Source organism: Mesoplodon densirostris, chromosome 4 (genome assembly GCF_025265405.1).
Source record: "Mesoplodon densirostris isolate mMesDen1 chromosome 4, mMesDen1 primary haplotype, whole genome shotgun sequence".
NCBI lineage: Eukaryota > Metazoa > Chordata > Mammalia > Artiodactyla > Ziphiidae > Mesoplodon > Mesoplodon densirostris.
The window spans coordinates 164,960,531-164,979,479 of NC_082664.1; the positions used below are offsets into that span (position 1 = coordinate 164,960,531).

The window sequence follows — 18,949 nt, forward strand, 5'->3', positions numbered from 1 at the left end:
CAGTCCTGGGAAAATGGGACAGGTGTCACCAATCAAGACACAGGGCTGTTTACCCAACTCGGCCGAGGGGCCCTCAGGGAGAGAGAGTCTTGATACGAAGAAAACTACAATTTTTCGAAACACGAGGTAGTCCCTGCAGGTTGAGAATGGGCGTTTGTACGTGGATCGCCCTCTGACAGGTGGACACAGGAGAGGGATGGGCAGTCAGAATGCGCCTCCGAAATGGGAGGCCGGAGGGAACTCTGGGTGCGTTTCTCCAATCTGTTAGAAAGGCTATTTCCAGGTACCTTCCCTGGCACAGCGTGCTCTACTAAACCCACTGCGGCTGGGCTGAGGAGGGGCGGCCCCCCTGGCGAAGAGAGTGTGGGGCAGAGGTTCACTTTCCTCTAAGTCTCTGGGTTTCGGCCGGCGAGGAGAGGGAGAAACCAGGAGGGGCCGAGCTGGAGCGAAGGCCGCTCCAGCCCTGGGGCCGAAGCAGCCTGGGAGGCGCACAGAGCCCGTCCCTGAATCCACCCGCCGCTCGGCCGACAGATAACCCCGGGAGTTAAGCTCCCAAAGAGAAAACGAAGCAGCGCCTGGCACGTCTTGCGCGTCCCCGGCCGCGAGGCCCCCTCCCCCCGCCATAATTGGTCACGGGCGCCGATTTTGGTGCAATGCGAATTAGCTCCAGTCGACCAGTCGGGAGGGCCAGGCAGGCTCGGGGAGCGCCAGCCGCTGGCGGGTGCCGCGCGGCCCGAGTCAACGCCCACCTCCACCAGCATCCCCGCGGCCGCCGCCTCCCGTCGCCATAACAGCCAGCCCCCGCGTTCGACCCCGCGCTAGCGCCAGGACGCCCCCGCCCTCGGCGCCCGGCATCCGGGTGGCCTCGCGCCCCCGCCCTCGCCCCCGCCCTGCAGCGTCCTAGCGCAGCGCAGAGGCGCCCTCTCCCGCAGCCCGAGAGGAAAGCCCTCGCGCCCCCGAGACTTGACTTTGCGGAATTAATAAAGCAGCCCCGGGCGGCCGGGGTCCTTCAGCACGCGCCTGGGCGCCCGCACCTGCCTGGGTCCCCCGCACCTGCCCTCTCCTGGGCTCCAGGGCGCGCGCGGCGGCGGGGAGCGTGGCCGGGCGGCGACGGCGGTGCCCCGGCGCCCGGGGCACGGCGTTCCCGGGGAGCAGGACATCCCCGAAGGCGGCAGCACGCGGGAGGCGGGGAGGCGGGAGGCAGCCGGGGCGCGCGGGGAGGGAGGGGAGCCCGCGGGAGGAGGAGGAGGGAGGGAGCAGGGCGGGCGGCTGGGAGGGAGGAGAAGGGAGGCAAGAAAGTAGCAGAAAGTGAGGCTGGCAGCCGGCTGCAAAGGAGCCGGGCGAGTGGCGGCGGCGGCAGGAAGTCTGTGCCCGAGACGCGCAGAAATAAGAGCCAGGGAGGGACCGCGGCGGCGGCGAGAGTGAAAGAGGAAACTGCAGAAGAGGAAGCTCTGCCGCAGCACAAAGTCTCCTCCGGCTCCCGCGCCGAGCATCCCCGCGCCGCCAGCCCAGCCCTCCCGGACCGGCTCGCCGCCGCCGGCGCCCCCGCTGCGCCCGCGCCGCCGCCCCCCGCGCCCCCGCGCTCGGGCGCCCCCTCCTCGCGCGCCCACCCCGGCCCCCCGCGCCCCCCGGCCGCTCCGCCTCGCCGCCCTCTGCGCACGCCGGCCTCGTCTGCCATGGCCCGGGAGAACGGCGAGAGCAGCTCCTCCTGGAAAAAGCAAGCTGAAGACATCAAGAAAATCTTCGAGTTTAAGGAGACCCTCGGAACGTAAGTGGGGACCGGGGAGTAGAGGGTGGAGGTGGCAGCGGCCGCGGGTGCAGAGGTGGCTCCCGCTGCCACCGCCGCCGCCACCGCGGTCGGAACCGGCGGGTCGCCGCGTCCTCATTGTCCAGTTCTCGGCTCTGCGTGCCCCCTGCGTGCCGGCCGCGTGGGTCGCCCCGCGGGCCCGGGTGGGAGCCGCTCCTGGGCGGGGGAGGCTCTGGGCTTTCGGGGTCGGTCGCAGGCGGGCGACTTTTCACTTCCCTGACACCGCCGCCCTCTCGACTTCTCCCCACGCGTGACTGTGGGCTGAGCATGGTGGATATTCCTGTTTACTGGCTGCGTGCGTCTACTCACCGTGTGCATGGGTGCACCGTGCCCGCGAGAGACGTGGTCACGAGAAAATCGGGCTCCAGGCATTCCCATTTCTGCCCTTCCCGTTATGTATTCTTATAGAATTGACATCTTCACGTACTAGGTGTAGGCAAGACTTTGGATGGCCGCGCGATTAAGGAAGGGAGGAATTTCGCAGTGTTCAGGGTCACGTGTGGGCAGAGCCTTACCTGAGCGTCTGTCCATTTCATCAGGCTCGGCAGCACACGCTGGGGTGCGGGTCGCCAAAGGGAGGGTCTGCGAGGGTCGCTGTACCGGCGGTTTCTCTCTAGGGCTGTGTGTAGTCCGAGGCTGGTGGCAGAGTCTCCAGAAAGCAGGAATAACCAGAAGTCCATGGCAGGAAGGCTCCGAGCGTGTGCTGCTCCATTCAGCTGCTGTTCCCTTTCTGCCCAGGAGTTGGTTTTTGTTTGTTTTGTTGTGGAGTGCCTCAGAATAGGTAGGGAGGCTGATAGTGAAAGAGAAGAGTCTGAAATTGGAGTTATTTTCTCCCCTCATGTGATCGGTATCTGTCAGCATATGTATTCAAACACATATGTGCTGTATGAACCGAACGTTTTGCAGGGGTTCATGGAGGTGTTAATTAGGCTGGGAAGAGAGAGAGGAGGTGTTTCATAAGAGAAATCAGCGTGCTTTTCTCTCCTGTCTTCCTTAAACCCCCTTTACTTGTTATTGTGGTTGGTTTGCTTTTCCAGGACCACATTTTCAAACCCAGATAGTTTTCTGTCCCATACTCAGGGTCCACTGAGTTGTTTGGTCATTTTCCCTCCCCCAGCCCCGTATCTGCAGTGGTCCCCCAGAGCCCAAGTTGTGAAGGTAGCATCCCTGCCATGCTTCTGATTCTGGGGACGCACACTTGCCGAGGATGAGAATAGGGTCTCCCAGCCGTTGTGCTTGCTTCAGGAACACAGTCTACCTGTGGTTGTAGACTTTCTATCTGTTGGAAAGAAAACAGAAAGGACTTAGCCTTTTCATAGAGAGGGGCTTGGGGCTGCCTCTTAGCATGGCCTGTTAAGGGGTGAGGTTTTGTCCATAACTTTAGAAAATTATCGTTGAGGTTTATTTGGGTTTGGGGTAGTGACTCTGAGTTGCTTAAGTTGCCGAGAAAGAAGAAGCTGTGCTTGCTGGTCATTCTGAGACTGATGATGTGGCCTCAGATGAGGGGATGGGAGAGAGTGGAGTCCCATCGTGAGAGCATGCGTTCCTTTGCCAGGCGCATCTCCACCCGAGCCCCTCGAGCTGGTCCCTCTGCCTGCAGCCTCCAAGCAGACCGATGCAGCTCCCCTGACTGCCTCCTGCTCCCCAGAGAGCCGGGCAGCTGCCCCTCTGCCGTGGCTGGGCTGCTCAGCCCCATGAGCTGTGGCTTCATTGAGTGGCTCAGCCCCATGAGCTGTGGCTTCATTGAGTGGCTCCTGCTGTGGCAGGTGCTGTTTGGGTATGACTGCGGGTGGTTCCACCTCTGGGCAGGATGGGGACTTGCCTCATGGTGACGGAGCGACCGTACAGCTCGTGCAGAACAACCTCTTGGACTCTGGCCACATTCACCGTGAGCCTGGGGATGGGTCTCTGTTAGGGTTCCAAAGCTTTGCCTTCTGTCTTGGAAAGAATTCTTTGGAATGAAGCTTCCCTCTATGGTCCCGTAGTGCTGACAGGGGTTCTAGAAGAGTGAAACACAAACAATAAAACGATCGAAATGTTTTCACTCAATAGCATGATAATAATAATAATAGTAGTAGTAGTAAATGTAGGTGACTTTATTAAATAAATACCAAGAACCAGTTGTTATTCTAAGTGCCTTAGGTATAGTAACTCATTTTACTCCCATATTAACCTGATGAAGTGGGTATTTACTTTTATCCCCACTTGGCAGATGGAAAAACTGAGGCAAAAGAGAAATTATGTGACCTGCCAAACCGGAGCTATTTATTAAGTGGAGCTGATATTCGAATCTAGGCAGAACAACTTGTGATTATGCAAGTGGGGTTGAGCCCCTCTGTGGATTATGTAACAGCAAATGTTAATAATAATTTGACTAACTTTAGTGTTTGGAAAGCTAATTTTAATATTAAGGTAAAGAAAACATAATTATCCAAACATGTAACATGTTAAAGCTTTTGGCTTATCAACACCTTTTTGTCTCTTGGACTTTCTAGAAGTGGTCCAAAGTTCAGGATGCCTGTTTTGCCCTGGGCCAAGTCCAGTGATCTTGACCTGAGTCTAAATAGAGGTCACTTCTGGTTCTGTTAGTGTGGATTTTGGCTTTGGGCTCTACACTTGTTTGCAGTGAAACCTAGCATCAGTCAAGGGTGTCAGCAGTTACAATTGGGATTCATTTCCAAGGTACTCTGCAGGCCCAATCATTTTGTTTGTCACACTTTTACCATATGCCTTTAGGATCCTAAGGCAGGAAAGCCCTGCCAGGAGCCAGATTGTCAGCCCACAGTGTTAAAATGCTTTTAAAATAAAGCACTGTGAAGGCTCAAGGAGCACTCACTTGGCAAAACCTTGTAATCTGATATCTGGCTGCCTGATCCAGGTACCTTTCCATGCAGAGCAGAACCTCTACTGTTGAAGGCCAGAGGGTCAAGCCATTTAGACCGTGTGGTCAGCAGGACCTTGCTGGAGGTGGGAGCCAAATGGGAGTGAAGGCTGGCCCAGAAGGGTGGGAAGAGAGCTGGAGGAAGCAAAGGACAGCATAGGGGAAGGAACCAACTGTGTGGTTTGGACCTGGGTTTTTCTGATGCACCCCTGAGTCAGGCCTCAAGAGAAACCTCTCAACTTATGACCTTCAGTGTGGCTCCCTTTGAAGGGGAATCCCAGGCCCTAACCCTAGCTCTGAACAAGGTGGGAAGGCTTAATTGCTGTTTATTAATCAACGCCATGTTTTCAGATCCCTGCCTGGCATGCCAGATTAATGAGGGATCAAATAAATGTTGTGTAACAGCAATTAGGAATCGTAAACATTTCTGTGGAGTTTTTGCCGAGGCCGTTCAGGCCATCTCTACCGTAGGTGTCTTTCCACGTCTTCTGAACCAAGACAGTGAAAATAGGCCATTTGGAGAAAGATACAGATGGGAAGAAAGGTTTGACCGTGGTGTCCAGGAAGTACCCCAGACTCATGGAAGTGGCTTCTGTAGTTGCCACGCCATGAAAGGCATCTGAACAGAGGAGGCCCTGAGAATTGACACAGAATGATTCTCCCAACATACCTCATTTCTTCCCCCAGAGTATGGAAATGGCGCGTCCTGGAAAATAGATCTTCATCTCTGCAGGGTATGAATACACGCTTTTCTTACAGACCGAATGTTTTGTCTTGAAGTAATTGCTGTTTGTGGGGGGCTGGAGCGGGCACCATGGAGCCCTTGGGCCTGGGTTCAAGGTCTGACGCAGCCACTGCTGGGGTGTGTGGCCTGTGAGCTGCTTGGTCATTTTTCCACATGACCTGGTCTTAGCTTCCCCACCTGTAAAATCAGGGGGAGGACAAGGAAGATGGGATGATTTTCAAGTGCCCTTACAACCCTAAGATTTTTTTGGCTTGTCTGGGTAATGAAGGCACTCACTATAATTTTTCAGGAGCTTTCGTGTGTAGCTAGAGCAGCTTAGCCCTATTTGGAAGGACATTTTTATGCCCAGGCTAGTAGCAAAGTGATACAGCTCAGGACAGGAAGTGTCATCCCACTTGATGTCAGTAGCACAATGCCTCTGCTTTTTCATGAAATGAGTGCCTGCTGGGTGCTGCTCTAGGAAGAGTATAAATAGAAATTTCTGTGGGACCAGCACTGTCTTTTCCCACTAGTATCTCCCGTACATGCCTTGTTCTGAAATTGGTCAACCAGTACACCTGTTGAAGACACAGATTATTGATTTATCTGAAAGCCCGGGTAGAACACAGACTCACCTGTTCTTTTGTGGGAGGCGGGTGTGTGTGCGTGGGTGTGGGGGGGGAGAGGGAGATTGCAGAGCTACCCGAGGTGATTTGTGTGTTTGACCGACTGATTTAAGAGTAATTATTCTGGGACTACTCAAAATTTTAGTCTGTGAAAAGCATTTAAAAGAATATTACCCGGAGGAGCAGAGAGGTGGGCAGCCCCCAGAGTGCCCCCCGAGGGTATCCCAGCTGCAGCATTGGTTAGAAGTTTGCATTTCTCAGCCCTTTGTTTGAGGCGTGATACAAATTCAGCCTCTTGTACATTTAAAAATATCTATCGAACACCTGCTATATTCTAGGCACCGGTGCGTGGCAGGGGGGAGTACAGCAGCGAACAAGCAGACACAAATGCCTGCTTTCCTGGAGCTCACATTCTGGTGAGGAAGCCAGAAAATAAAAAAAAACATGAACCAGGAAAATGTAGAGTATGTTATCTAGTATACACGTTAGGGGAGAAATGAAGCAGGGAAAGGGGATTTTTGGGAGGGGGAGGTGATGGTGGCTTGAAGCAGGGTGGCCAGGGAGGGCCTGGCTGAAGAGCTGCTATTTGAATAAAGATCTGGAGGCTGCATTGGGATAGCTGAAGGTAGAATGTTCCAGTCGGAGGGAACAGCAAGGGCTGTTTTGAGCAGAGGTGTTCCTTGACCTGACTCGGGTGTTTCCACCATGGCTGTGGTTGCTGTGTTGAGAATGAATGGACGGGTTCAAGGGCAGAAACGGGGAGACCAGCTTGGAGGCTATGGAAACCATCCAGGGGAGAGAGAATGGTGGTGGAGGACTGGGGTGCCGCTCTGGGGGTGATGAGAAGTGGTTGGATTCTGGAAACATGTGGAAGGGAGAGCCAATAGGAATTGCTGGTAGATTGGGTGTGGGATGTGAGATTCGCCAGGGATTTGGGGTTGGAAGAAAGATGCTGTTTGTTGCTTTTGGTCAGTTTTGTTCCAAGGATTTTCTGAGCACCTGCTCTGTGGGCACAGCAGGACTGTCCATGTTCTGGGAAGCTCTTGGAAAGAGTTTGGAGGGAAAACTCAACATCTTTTGGGCTCCTGGGTTCTCCTTGTGAGGGACTCCTGGATTTATTTATTTGTTTATTTTTTAAAAATTAAAAAAAATCTTTGGCCACGACACACGGCGTGTGGGATCTTAGTTCCCCCACCAGGGATTGAACCTGCACCCCTTGCATTGGTAGCATGGAGTCTTTTTTTTTTTTTTTTTTAACATCTTTATTGGAGTGTAATTGCTTTACAATGTTGTGTTAGTTTCTGCTGTATAACAAAGTGAATCAGCTATATGTATACATATACCCCATATCTCCTCCCTCTTGCGTCTCCCTCCCACCCTCCCTATCCCACCCCTCTAGGTGGTCACAAAGCACTGAGCTGATCTCCCTGTGCTATGCGGCTGCTTCCCACTAGCTATCTGTTTTACGTTTGGTAGTGTATATATGTCCATGCCACTCTCTCACTTCATCTCAGCTTACCCTTCCCCCTCCCCGTGTCCTCAAGTCCATTCTCTACATCTGCGTCTTTATGTCTGTCCTGCCCCTAGGTTCTTCAGAACTTTTTTTTTTTTTTTTTTTTAGATTCCAAATATATGTGCTAACATACGGTATTTGTTTTTCTCTTTCTGTCTTACTTCACTCTGTATGACAGACTCTAGGTCCATCCACCTTACTACAGATGACTCAATTTCATTCCTTTTTATGGCTGAGTCATATTCCATTGTATATATATGTGCCACATCTTCTTTATCCATTCATCTGTCAGTGTTAGGTTGCTTCCATTTCCTGGCTATTGTAAATAGAGCTGCAGTGAACATTGTGGTACATGACTCTTTTTGAATTATGGTTTTCTCAGGGTATATGCCCAGTAGTGGGATTGCTGGTTCGTATGGTAGTTCTATTTGTAGTTTTTTAAGGAACCTCCATACTGTTCTCCATAGTGTCTGTATCAATTTACATTCCCACCAACAGTGCAAGAGGGTTCCCTATTCTCCACACCCTCTGGAAGCATGGAGTCTCAACAACTGGACTGCCAGGGAAGTCCCAAGGGACCATTGGATTTTAAGGCTAATCTCTTTCTTTCCAAGAGCTTGTGTCTGGGATGGGCTTTTGAAATATCTCCTGTTCTGTCACAGGGGGAAGTCATGATAGGCTGGACATTTGAGCAGCTGGACGAACTGCTTAACTTTCTGTGAAAATGCTGGGTTTTGCCTCTAGAATTATCAACAGGAAGATCACTTTGACAGGTGCACCTGTAACCTACAACTCTTCCACTTGATTTGGGAATTAAAGCCCAGACGTTCTGTGAAAAATAATAAACATGCAAACTCCTGCTACTTCTTTCTTTGATAGTATGTTTTATGTTTGGAGAGAAAAAGCCAAAAGATTTTCTTGGTTGCAAAAAAGATAAACCCTCGTGGCCTTACCGATTAGTATGGTGGGATCTGGGAAATTGCACTTTTTAGAGCTTGTTCCTGGAGGGGCTAATGAAGACTAGGTCTCAAGTAGAAATTTCTGGATCAAACTTGGCAACTGAGTGGACAGTAATTAGACTTGGCAGGTGGACTTTCTTGTCCTCTCAGAGGAGGATTTTAGGGGTTAACTTGTTGAGCTTTTTTTTGGCTGGGTCTCCATAAATCCCTTTAATCTTTCCTTTCCCCAAATAAATCTCCGTAAATCCCCTTCGATCTCTCTCCTTCTCCTCCTCTCCCCTCTGGGAGGGCTTAGCATTGGTCCAGCAGGGCCCTGTCACACTATTGGACAGCTTACACCCACAAGGGTGGACCCCAGGACCTCACATTGCCTCCAGTCCTCATGAGATTTTGCAGGCATCGCCAGGGAGCCCACAGTCCCTGGGGACACATTTCTTTAATTGAAGAACGAACTGCTTATGGGTGCCCAGCACGAAGCCTGGAGCCCTCGTCAGCTGTCACAAGTTTCTCTTCTGACTTGCGCATTGGTCCATCCAATGCACAGGGACACGTGGACTCTGGGAGACATGCCAACATTACCTTCTTTTTCAGTTCACGTTGGGTACCTCCCTTGACTCTCTGTGGTGCAGGAGATCACCTTTTCCTTGGGCTAGTTTTCTGTTAGATCCTTCTTGATTTTTAAAAATGTTTATTACGCAGTATGTGGATTCTTCGGGTTCGAATCAGACCAAATGGATGCCACAGGCCAAGTTCATTCCACGGCATGCCAAGTTCATTCCCTGTCTCCAGTGGTCAGCTGTGGGTCTCGTGCTGTTTTTCCTAGTATTTCAGCAGGATTCAGAGATGGAGGAATGCGTTTCTTGGTTAATACCAGATCTTGAGGATAAGCCTAAAGACAGCATATTGGCTGAGGCCAGGCAGGGGAGGCATCAGGAGGCAATGAACCGTACTAGAAAGGCAGCTCCAGCGCCACCCTTCATAGCCGCATCCCTCTTGATGTCCATCCTTCATCTTTCTGAGTTAAGACGCAGATGGAAGTTGCTGCTTGTGGGATTCCTGTAAGGATTCAGTGACATCTGTGAGGTGCCTGGCACATAACTGGGATTGAGTAGACAGCAACTGCCGTCAAGTTTTAGTTGCCTTCAGCAGCTTTGGTGGAGGATAGCTACCCTCAGATATTCAGGGCCAGTGCTGTGAGGAAGAACAAGTCAGTGTCTGTTGGAAATTGATGTTTGGAAGCTCCTGGGGCAGAGATGCAGAACAGTGCATACTTAACCTCCCCCCCAAAGTTGATTTAAGAAACCATCAACAAGTCCTCAGTCAACCAGGGAAGAACATTCGCTGGATATTCCGCGGGGCGCAGTCCTGAGCTGCTAAGAACGGAGGATCTGAGGCCACCAGGCCATGGGTGCAAATCCTGGGTCCACAGATTCCTAGCTATTAGGTTTTGGGCAAATTATGTCACCGTTCTCGGCCTCGGGCCCTCATCTGCACAACAGGATAACCCTAGCACCCGATCTAAGGGTTGCAATGAAGGTTAGATGAGGGCGCGTGGAAACCCCTTGGTGTGTGGACATGGCCGTGAATCCGTGTGCAGGAAATGCTCCTTCTCTCTCCTTAGCCCCTGCGGGGCTGACACCCTGCTCCTCAGAGGCCACTTGCCCAGATTTGGGGGGTCCATTGTGCCATCCAGCACGTGCTTCCCACAGGAGGCTGGTTGCTTCCCCTGGCGCTGGTGTTAATTAACCAAGAGCCTCAGCCCCAAACGTCCTCCGGGCCAGCTCGCGTGTTGGGTGACCTAGTTTGCTGCATACATAGACTCATCCCCTCCCTGGGTTATGTCATCAGCTTTGTCTCTCTGCACCTCTCCCTGCACCCTGAGCTGTTTTTTTTTTTTTTTCTTCAGTCTATCTCTACATCAGCTTGTGCAAGACGCTCTTCTAACTGCAGTTTCTGTTGTCGCCAACAGCACTTAGATCTTGGTGCAGCTGTGGCCCTTGCAGCTGAAATGTGCTTCTTTCTGGGAATGGCTTCAGTCTTATCTGCTTTGGTTTCTTATTGAAAATAACGTTTGGCTTGGAGAACTGAAGTAACTTGTTGATTACGGTATTCCAAAACGTCACTGACTTTTGTGAGTTTAAATTCTCTAGGTAGTGAGTTTATTTTAATGCTGGAGTTTTCACAGATGGCAACGTGTCTAGGTATAGACCGCATGAATGTGCGTAACAATTTAGTCAAAAATATCCTTATCAGGGATCGTGTGATGGAGGATGGGAGATGATCTCAGAAGTTTAACTTCCCAGGTTGCAGGATGTAGGTGAAACAGTTGGAGAGCTCATGTCTGAATCGGGTGAAATCCCTCATCTTGACCTCTCCATGTTAGACCTTTCCATGGCCTGACCAGGTCTGGGGTCACAGATTATTGGTACCCCTGCAGTGCAGTGAGCATGGGAAGAAGAGGCTTCCCAACTGGACAGAGTCAACGTTTTTACTGGTTGAGAGGCCCCCTCTCTGACATTTATAACCACGGCTCACATCACTGAAATTGCTTTTACGCCAAATTGGATCAGGGGCTGTAAGTGGAATCCTAAAGGTATCATATTCAACAAAACCTCAAACAGTGCCCAGTTTTCAAGTGGCGTTCCTACCTGCCCCCCACAAAATGCCGTCCCCTCCCACCAAGGCCCACAGTGTTGTGGGAAAAAACAAGAAGGAAATGAAGCTGTGCTAAGCGGAGAGGTCTGGTGGGACGATGGCGGGGGAGCAGACACCCCAGGGCCCCTGCCCCCTGCCCCCCAGGGCTCTTCCCATTTCTTTAACCTTCATAAAAATGGCTGCTCGAAATTTGCCTTAAAACATTAGAAGATACAAATGCCTTGAAATAGGTTGAGAGACCAGCCATCTGTGATGTAAGTGATTTTAAAGAAAGTACTTTTTCCTCCCACGTGAAACTGACAAGAACTAGCAGTTTGGCTGGAAGACAGGAGGAAAGTAGGTAATTGTGGTTTTGGAGCTTTGAGGGGGGGAAGTGGGGAGGTGCAAATGAGTTCCAAACTGGGAAGTTGAAGGCCAAGTGAGGCAACTGGGAGAAGGATCCCAGGCCGACCGACTGATTAAATAAACTGGGTTCTGGGGCTTCCCTGGCGGTCCAGTGGTTAGGACTGTGCTTCCACTGCAGGGGGTGCGGGTTCGATCCCTGTTCGGGGAACTAAGATCCCGTGTGCTGCGTGGCCAAAAACAAACAAACAAACCAAAAAAAACCTGGGTCCTAGACTGGCCTGGGCCCTGAAAGGGAGGCTTGCTGTAGTACTGCCTCTGTGACCTCCCCCAGCACAGCCCCGGCTCCCAGGACCTGGCTGGGACATTCACATTGTAATTCAGCCTCACTGGGCATTGGTGTTCAAGGCTTCTCTAGGTGTGAGCGGGCTCCTTACCCCCATGAGACATTTCACTTTCCTTAAAAAATAGGCCTTGGGGCTTCCCTGGTGGCGCAGTGGCTGAGAGTCCGCCTGCCGATGCAGGGGACACGGGTTCGTGCCCCGGTCCGGGAGGATCCCACGTGCTGCGGAGCGGCTGGGCCTGCGCGTCCAGAGCCTGTGCTCCGCAGCGGGAGAGGCCACAGCAGTGAGAGGCCTGTGTACCACAAAAAAAAAAAAAAAAAAAAAAAAAAAAAAATAGGCCTTGAACAACCACCACACCCAAAAGGTGAAAATGAACTTTGGGGGCAGACCTTGTATAAAAGTTGGGGACAGCCTGTATCTGGCCCTCGGGTACAGGAACGATGCTGCTGGGATTTGCTCTGCCTGCATTAGCATGGCCAGTGTCAATGGAGTTTGTGGTCCTAGTCATGATAAAAAAACCCCGATGTTGACTTTATAGGGCCCTCTTGGCTCCTTTGACAGCTGGGAAACAGGAGACATAATATTTGGATGTGTATGTTTTTTAATTGTGGTTAAAAAAATGCATAACCCAAAATTTACCATCTTGACCATTCTTAAGTCTTTAGGGCCCTTTTGGCTCCTTTGACAGTTGGGAGTTAGAAGACCTCGTATTTGAGTGTGTGTTTTTAAGTTGTGGTTAAAAAGATGCATAACCTAAAATTTACCATCTTAACCATTTTTTTAAAAAAATTTATTTATTTATTTATTTTTGGCTGCGTTGGGTCTTCGTTGCTGCGTGCGGGCTTTCTCTAGTTGCGGCGAGTGGGGGCTACTCTTTGTTGCGGTGCGTGGGCTTCTCATTGCAGTGGCTTCTCTTGTTGTGGAGCACGGGCTCTAGGTGCGTGGGCTTCAGTAGTTGTGGCTCGCGGGTTCTAGAGTGCAGGATCAGTAGTTGTGGTGCACAGGCTTAGTTGCTCCACGGCATGTGGGATCTTCCCGGACCAGGGCTCGAACCCGTGTACTCTGCATTGGCAAGCGGATTCTTAATCACTGTGCCACCAGGGAAGCCGCCATCTTAATCGTTTTTAAGCCTATAGTTCAGTGGCACTAAGGACATTCATGTTGTTGTACAACCATCACCACCATCCATCTCCAGAACCTTTTCATCTTCCCAAAGTGAAGCTTTATCTCCATTAAACACTCACTCTCCATATCCCCTCCCTCCGGCCCCTGGCAACCCCCATTCTGCCTTCTGTCTCTGTGAATTCAGCTACTCTAGGTATCTCCTATAGGTGGAATCAGACAATTTTGTCACTTGGTGTCTAGTGTATTTTATTTAGCGTAATGTCCTCAGGGTTTTTGCCTGCCCTTTTAAGGCTGAATAATATTCTGTTGTGTGGCTAGACCACATTTTGTTTATCCATTCTTTTTTTTTTTTTTTTTTTTGCGGTACGCGGGCCTCTCACTGTTGCGGCCCCTCCCGTTGCGGAGCACAGGGTCCGGATGCGCAGGCTCAGCGGCCATGGCTCATGGGCCCAGCCGCTTCGTAGCATGTGGGATCTTCCTGGACAGGGACATGAACCCATGTCCCCTGCATCGGCAGGCGGACTCTCAGCCACTGCACCACCAGGGAAGCCCTATCCATTCTTGATGAACACTTGGGGCCGCTTCTGCCTTTTGGGTTTTGTGAATAATGCTTTATGAGCATGGCTGTCCCTCTTCAAGTCCCTGCTTTCAATTCTTTTGGTTCTTTCATTTCATACCCAGAAGTGGAGTTGCTGGGTCATGAGGTAATTCTGTGCCTCATTTTTTGAGGTACTCGCAGACAGTTTTGCCCAGCTCTGTGGTGTTTTGCAGTTTGCAAAATACTTTTACATCCACGATTCCTGCTGCGCCTTAGCACAGCCCTGCGAGTGGGGAGCAATCATTGTCCTCATTTTACAGAGAAGAACATGGAGGTTCTGAGAGGTGAGATGAGTCAGGAGAAAAGGTTGCCCAGTGGCGCTTGAAGATTGGAGCGTCTTCCGACTCTGAATTCAGTGCTCTTTCTCCCCCGTCGTGCTGCTTACAAGCGGGTTAGTGGGAACAGTGGGAACAGAGAACACTGATGGATGAAAAAGGTACCTCCTCGTTCTGTGGATGTGGTGTGGTTACGCGACCATCGGAGCCTGTTGTGTGCTGTCAACCAGCTCTGGTTTGTAACCTTGCTGATTCCATGGTGTAACTACTCCCACAGGAACCACTTAAAGCTACCCCTGGTTTAACAACCGACTGCAGAATTCTTTTTTTCTTAAATTTATTAATTTATTTTTGGCTCTGTTGGGTCTTTATTGCTGCGCGCAGGCTCTTCTCTAGTTGCGGCGAGCGGGGGCTACTCTTCGTGGTGGTGCGTGGGCTTCTCTTCATGATGGTGCGTGGGCTTCTCATTGCGGTGGCCTCTCTTGTTGTGGAGCACGGGCTCTAGGCTTCAGTAGTTGTGGCTTACAGGCTCAGTAGTTGTGGCTCGTGGGCTCTAGAGTGCAGGCTCAGTAGTTGTGGCCCACGGGCTTAGTTGCTCCACGGCATGTGGGATCTTCCCTGACCAGGGCTTGAACCTGTCTCCCCTGCATTGACAGGCGGTTTCTTAACCACTGTGCCACCAGGGAAGCCTCCAAAATTCTTGACTGAGGTTCTTGTGAGCGCGTGTGAGTTGACTCAGCACACCTTTGGAGGAAGTTGAGGTCAGGAGATCTGAGTTCAGTTCTGGCTCCGTAGCTTCAGAAGTGTGGAACCTTGGTCATACCCTCTCTACGTCTGGATTACCTTGTTTGTTAAATGGGGATAATGACACCTGCTTCCATTACAGACCTGTTGTAAGGCCTGAATGAGATAAGGTATGGGCAGTAAGGCTTTATACAAATAGAAGATATTATTATGTTGCAAAGATTATAGCTTTAGAATAGTTCTTTCTCATAAATGTTGGTGTCACGCATACTCTTTGGAACCTAGCTATCGTCTTTTGGGCACGGTTCCCAAGAAGTTGGGCCATGGTCAGCCTTGACGCTGAAAGCATCAACGCAAAACCCAAAGTTTCATAGTATATTTTATCTAGGCCTGTTCAGGTGTATGTTGTTTTTGTTCTCAGTGTTTAAACGATTGGTACGTTCAGAAAAATTCTTTAAAAATTATAAAAAGGACATGTCATCCTGGTAGGGAATTTAAAAAATATGGAAGAGTATAAGGAAGATGATGAGAATCAACTAGGTGGCTGGATGGGTCTTGGGTCATCAGTCCCTCTAGGGGGCGGGGAGATCTCAGTAGAGACCCCAGCAGTCAGCGTTTGGGGGTGGGTCTCTGGGGGGATGGGGTGGGGCTGTGGTTATTCACTCACTGCTGTGGAGATATTCCAGTATTTTACCAATGGATCTGATTGGACCACTGCACACCGGTTGAGTATCGGCTCTGGAAATAGGGGTGGTGGTCTTTGTTGAATGAGGTGGGTGTCCGATTTTTTTCAGGGTGCCGGTATTTTGTGTTAGTTTGGTGCTGGTGGTGATGCCCTCATTGGGATTATTGTCATGATTACCCTCTCTGCTCTCATCACCACCTCTAAACACCAACAGAGTCAGCAGTGGGACAGAACCAGGTGCCAACAGGAGACCCCGCTCAGCAGGCTTCCAATGGGCTAATCACCCATGTGAGAAGAAGGAGGTAAAAAAATATTCATATCCAAGTGTGCCTGACTCCCCTCGGTTGGGGTAGGACACAGGAACCTAGATTCTCAGTCACTTCATGGCATGAAATAACTACTGTTCACTATAGACTGAATATTTGTGTCACCCCAAATTCATGTGTTGAAATCTAACCCCCAATGTGATGGTATTAGGAGGTGGATATTAGCATAATATCCTCAAGGTTTATCCACATGGTAACATGTGTTAAAATTGCCTTCCTTGGGCTTTGGGAGGTGATTAAGTCATGAAGATGGAGCCCTCTTAAGTGGAATTAGTGCCCTTATAAATGAGACCCCAGAGAGCTCCTTTGCCCCCTCCACCACATGAGGACACAGCGAGAAGGCAGTTGCCTTCTCGAACTAGGAAGTGGGCTCTTACCAGACACCACATCTGCCCATGTCTTCATCTTGGACTTCTGGGCCCTGCCTGGCTGGTTAGGCTCCCAGGCAGGTTCTAATGGGGCATGGACGTGGCAGCCTCTGAGTCTTCAGGATCAGTGTGGCCGCTCTCCCCACCTCTCAAGGCTGTTCCTGGTGGCCTTCCTTTCTTGTAGGAATTCTTGAATGTATAATATGTTCCCTAAGTGTGATCTCATCCTAGGATCGCAGGAATGGTCCAGGTAGATGCAGGGACCTCCAAAAAGCTTGGTTAATCCTGAAGGTACTAAGAGCTGGGTGTCCTTCCAAAGCTTTCCAGGAATTTGGAGTTTGAGATCTCTTCTTCTAGCATGGCCAAGGGGTTAGGCCCTAACCCTGCAGAAAACTTCTGGGTTCATTGAACCCTGAGTAAACTGGGCCCCTCTTTTTTTTTTTTTTTTTGCGGTACGCGGGCGTCTCACTGCTGTGGCCTCTCCCGTTGTGGAGCACAGGCTCCGGACGCGCAGGCTCAGCGGCCATGGCTCATGGGCCCAGCCGCTTCGTAGCATGTGGGATCTTCCTGGACAGGGACATGAACCCACGTCCCCCTGAATCGGCAGGCGGACTCTCAACCACTGCGCCACCAGGGAAGCCCCTGGGCCCCTCTTTACAAGCCAGGTCTGCCCCGTAGGAATGAGGGAAACTTGAAGTAGTCCTGGTGCTAGAAATTCCAATGGGTTTGTCTGGCCAAAGCCATCTGAAAATGTGCCTTCACTTAGTTGCCTCGGTCAGGCTTCAGGTAAGACTTTGGAGAATTGTGAGACTGATTCCACAGTTTTTTCTTTTTTAAAAAAATCATCAGATATTATAGACCGAGATTCTGCTCTGTGCCAGGCACTACGGAAGTGTTGATGAGACAAAATGTGGTTCTTGTCCCTGGGGAACTTTTGGGGGAGACAAACATGTAATTACACTTCAGTGTGATAGTGCTGCATGGTGGGGACACAATATGGAAGCTGCAAAGAGGGGCACCTTGCCAGAATTGGGGCTCAGGGACAGTGAGCTGGGCTGTTGCCTAAGAAGTCAGAAGTGGAAAAGATCTAGCGTTCTTCATTACTTAATGAGCTCCTGCTTTATGCCAAAGAGAAAGCTGGCTTGTGTAAGACAAAGGAAACATATAGTTTTAATAATAATAATAGCAACCATTTATTGAGCACTTACTAGGTGCTAGGCACTATGCCAACTACAGTATTTTACATGAATTTTCACAATAAATCCTCATAGCAGCCCAATATAATAGGTTCCATTGTCATCACCATTTTAGAGATGAGGACACTGAGCCCCAGAGAGGTTAAGTAACTTGGCCAAGGTCACACAGAACTATATGGAAGAATTGGGATTTGAGCTTAGGTTAGGTTATCTGTCTGGGGCCAAAGCCAGTGCCCTTAACTATTATATCATTGTACTAACATTCTACTGACTTCATAGGTTGGCACATTTTATCTCCTGAACTCTTAACAGAGCACATGGTGACGTAAGCATGGGGCAAAGTGTTTTAGGGTTTCCAAGGGAAGGGAAGTAATTTTTATCAGAAATAATAGATGGAGACGAATCATAAGAGCAGGTAACTGAATTGTTTTCCTAGTAGAGCTTCTCCAGTGGCCCATTTCCCAGATGGCAGCCGTGTATTCATTTAACCAGTGGTGGTGAAGCTCTCACTTATGGCTGGTGCTGTACCAACTGGAGATTCAGTGGCAAATGAGAGGAGTGGTCCCTGCTGTGTCCTCCAGATACGCTAGACCTGTTCTGACCTCTGTGTCCTGCTCGTGTAGGTCCTCCTGTTGCCATCACGCCCCATTGATTTTCCAGGGTCTTAAGATGCTAAGATCACTTAAGTTTGCTTCTTCCATCACGTGTCCCCAGACATAAGCAACCCACTTTGGACTTCTCTGCTCCTGTTCTTTCCAGTCTTAGAATCATTCTGTTGAGGGTCAGCCATTGCAGGTTTTTTCCTTTGTGAGAATTTTCTCCAGCTGGTGCAGCTCAGAGCTTCTCGGGACATTCTCACACACGTGGTTGCCCTCCCGGGTGTTTCCCACAATGCCTTGCACCCTGAGTAATAGGTGGAGAGTGTGTTTGGTTCAGTGTTAAAAATCCCAAGTAATAAAATTGTTTCCATGGTCTGTTAGGAAGCTTGCTTTTCTAAATGTTTTCATTACTGATAAGCTCTTCCGAACATTCTGCCCGTATTTTCTCCCTCTGGATTTCATCTTCAGATCGTCACCACTTTTCCACGTGTGGCTTACTCACCCGGTGGATCAGCTGCGGTGAATCTTTAATCTGTGGGGCTTTGCTCGCTTCCTCCCTTTGGCAGTCTCTTTCTCTTGGCCGCCATGGGGCTGCGCTCGGAGAAAGAAAACCGGTTGTCAGGCTCCAAAAAAGAGTCCTCCTCAATAGGAAGGCCCAAAGCTAAATAGAAGTGATATTTGGATGATCACATCCTTCTATTCGTTTTGTGGCCACAGTTGGTTGTGTCCTGTGGTATCCTGTTAAATACCTCTACTTTCTATTATTTTCCATCTTAGGATTTCCCCCCAAACACGGCTTGCTGCAGTCTTGAGGTACTCATGGAAGCAATATGTAGTTGGCTTTTTTCATCTTTTCCTTTGCAATCAGGCCTTTCATAGTTTTATGACTTTTTCTGCCTGCTAGTGTGTCCAAACCCAGGGGCGATCCAAGGGGTAGTTAGCAGCTGTGCTGTTTTTCTTCTGAACGTGTGATGTCTGTCGAACGGATGATGGGATGAGAAATTTCTGGGCACGTACAGTAGTCTTTCCTGAAGTTCTTTCCTTCAAAATTAAAATTCAACAAACTCTTGGTCTCAAAGTCCCAGGTTCATTGACTTGGAGGTAAAAGTTTTCCTTGCTCTCAGCACCTGGGCCAAACCTCCTGAGTGCAAAAATGTGCAGTTTTTCTTTTGCCAACCTATT

The 18,949-nt window shown here is 50.3% G+C and overlaps 1 protein-coding gene across 1 annotated transcript in view; it reads left to right on the forward strand.

Annotated features, from left to right (window-relative positions):
• The first annotated feature begins 1,671 nt into the window (after window positions 1-1,671).
• Window positions 1,672-18,949, forward strand: part of CAMK1D (calcium/calmodulin dependent protein kinase ID) — a 420,150-nt gene continuing 402,872 nt past the window's right edge. The window contains exon 1 of the mRNA XM_060095424.1: window positions 1,672-1,768. Within this exon, the coding sequence (XP_059951407.1) occupies window positions 1,677-1,768 (92 nt within the window). The 5' untranslated portion in view covers window positions 1,672-1,676. The remainder of the gene's footprint in view (window positions 1,769-18,949) is intronic.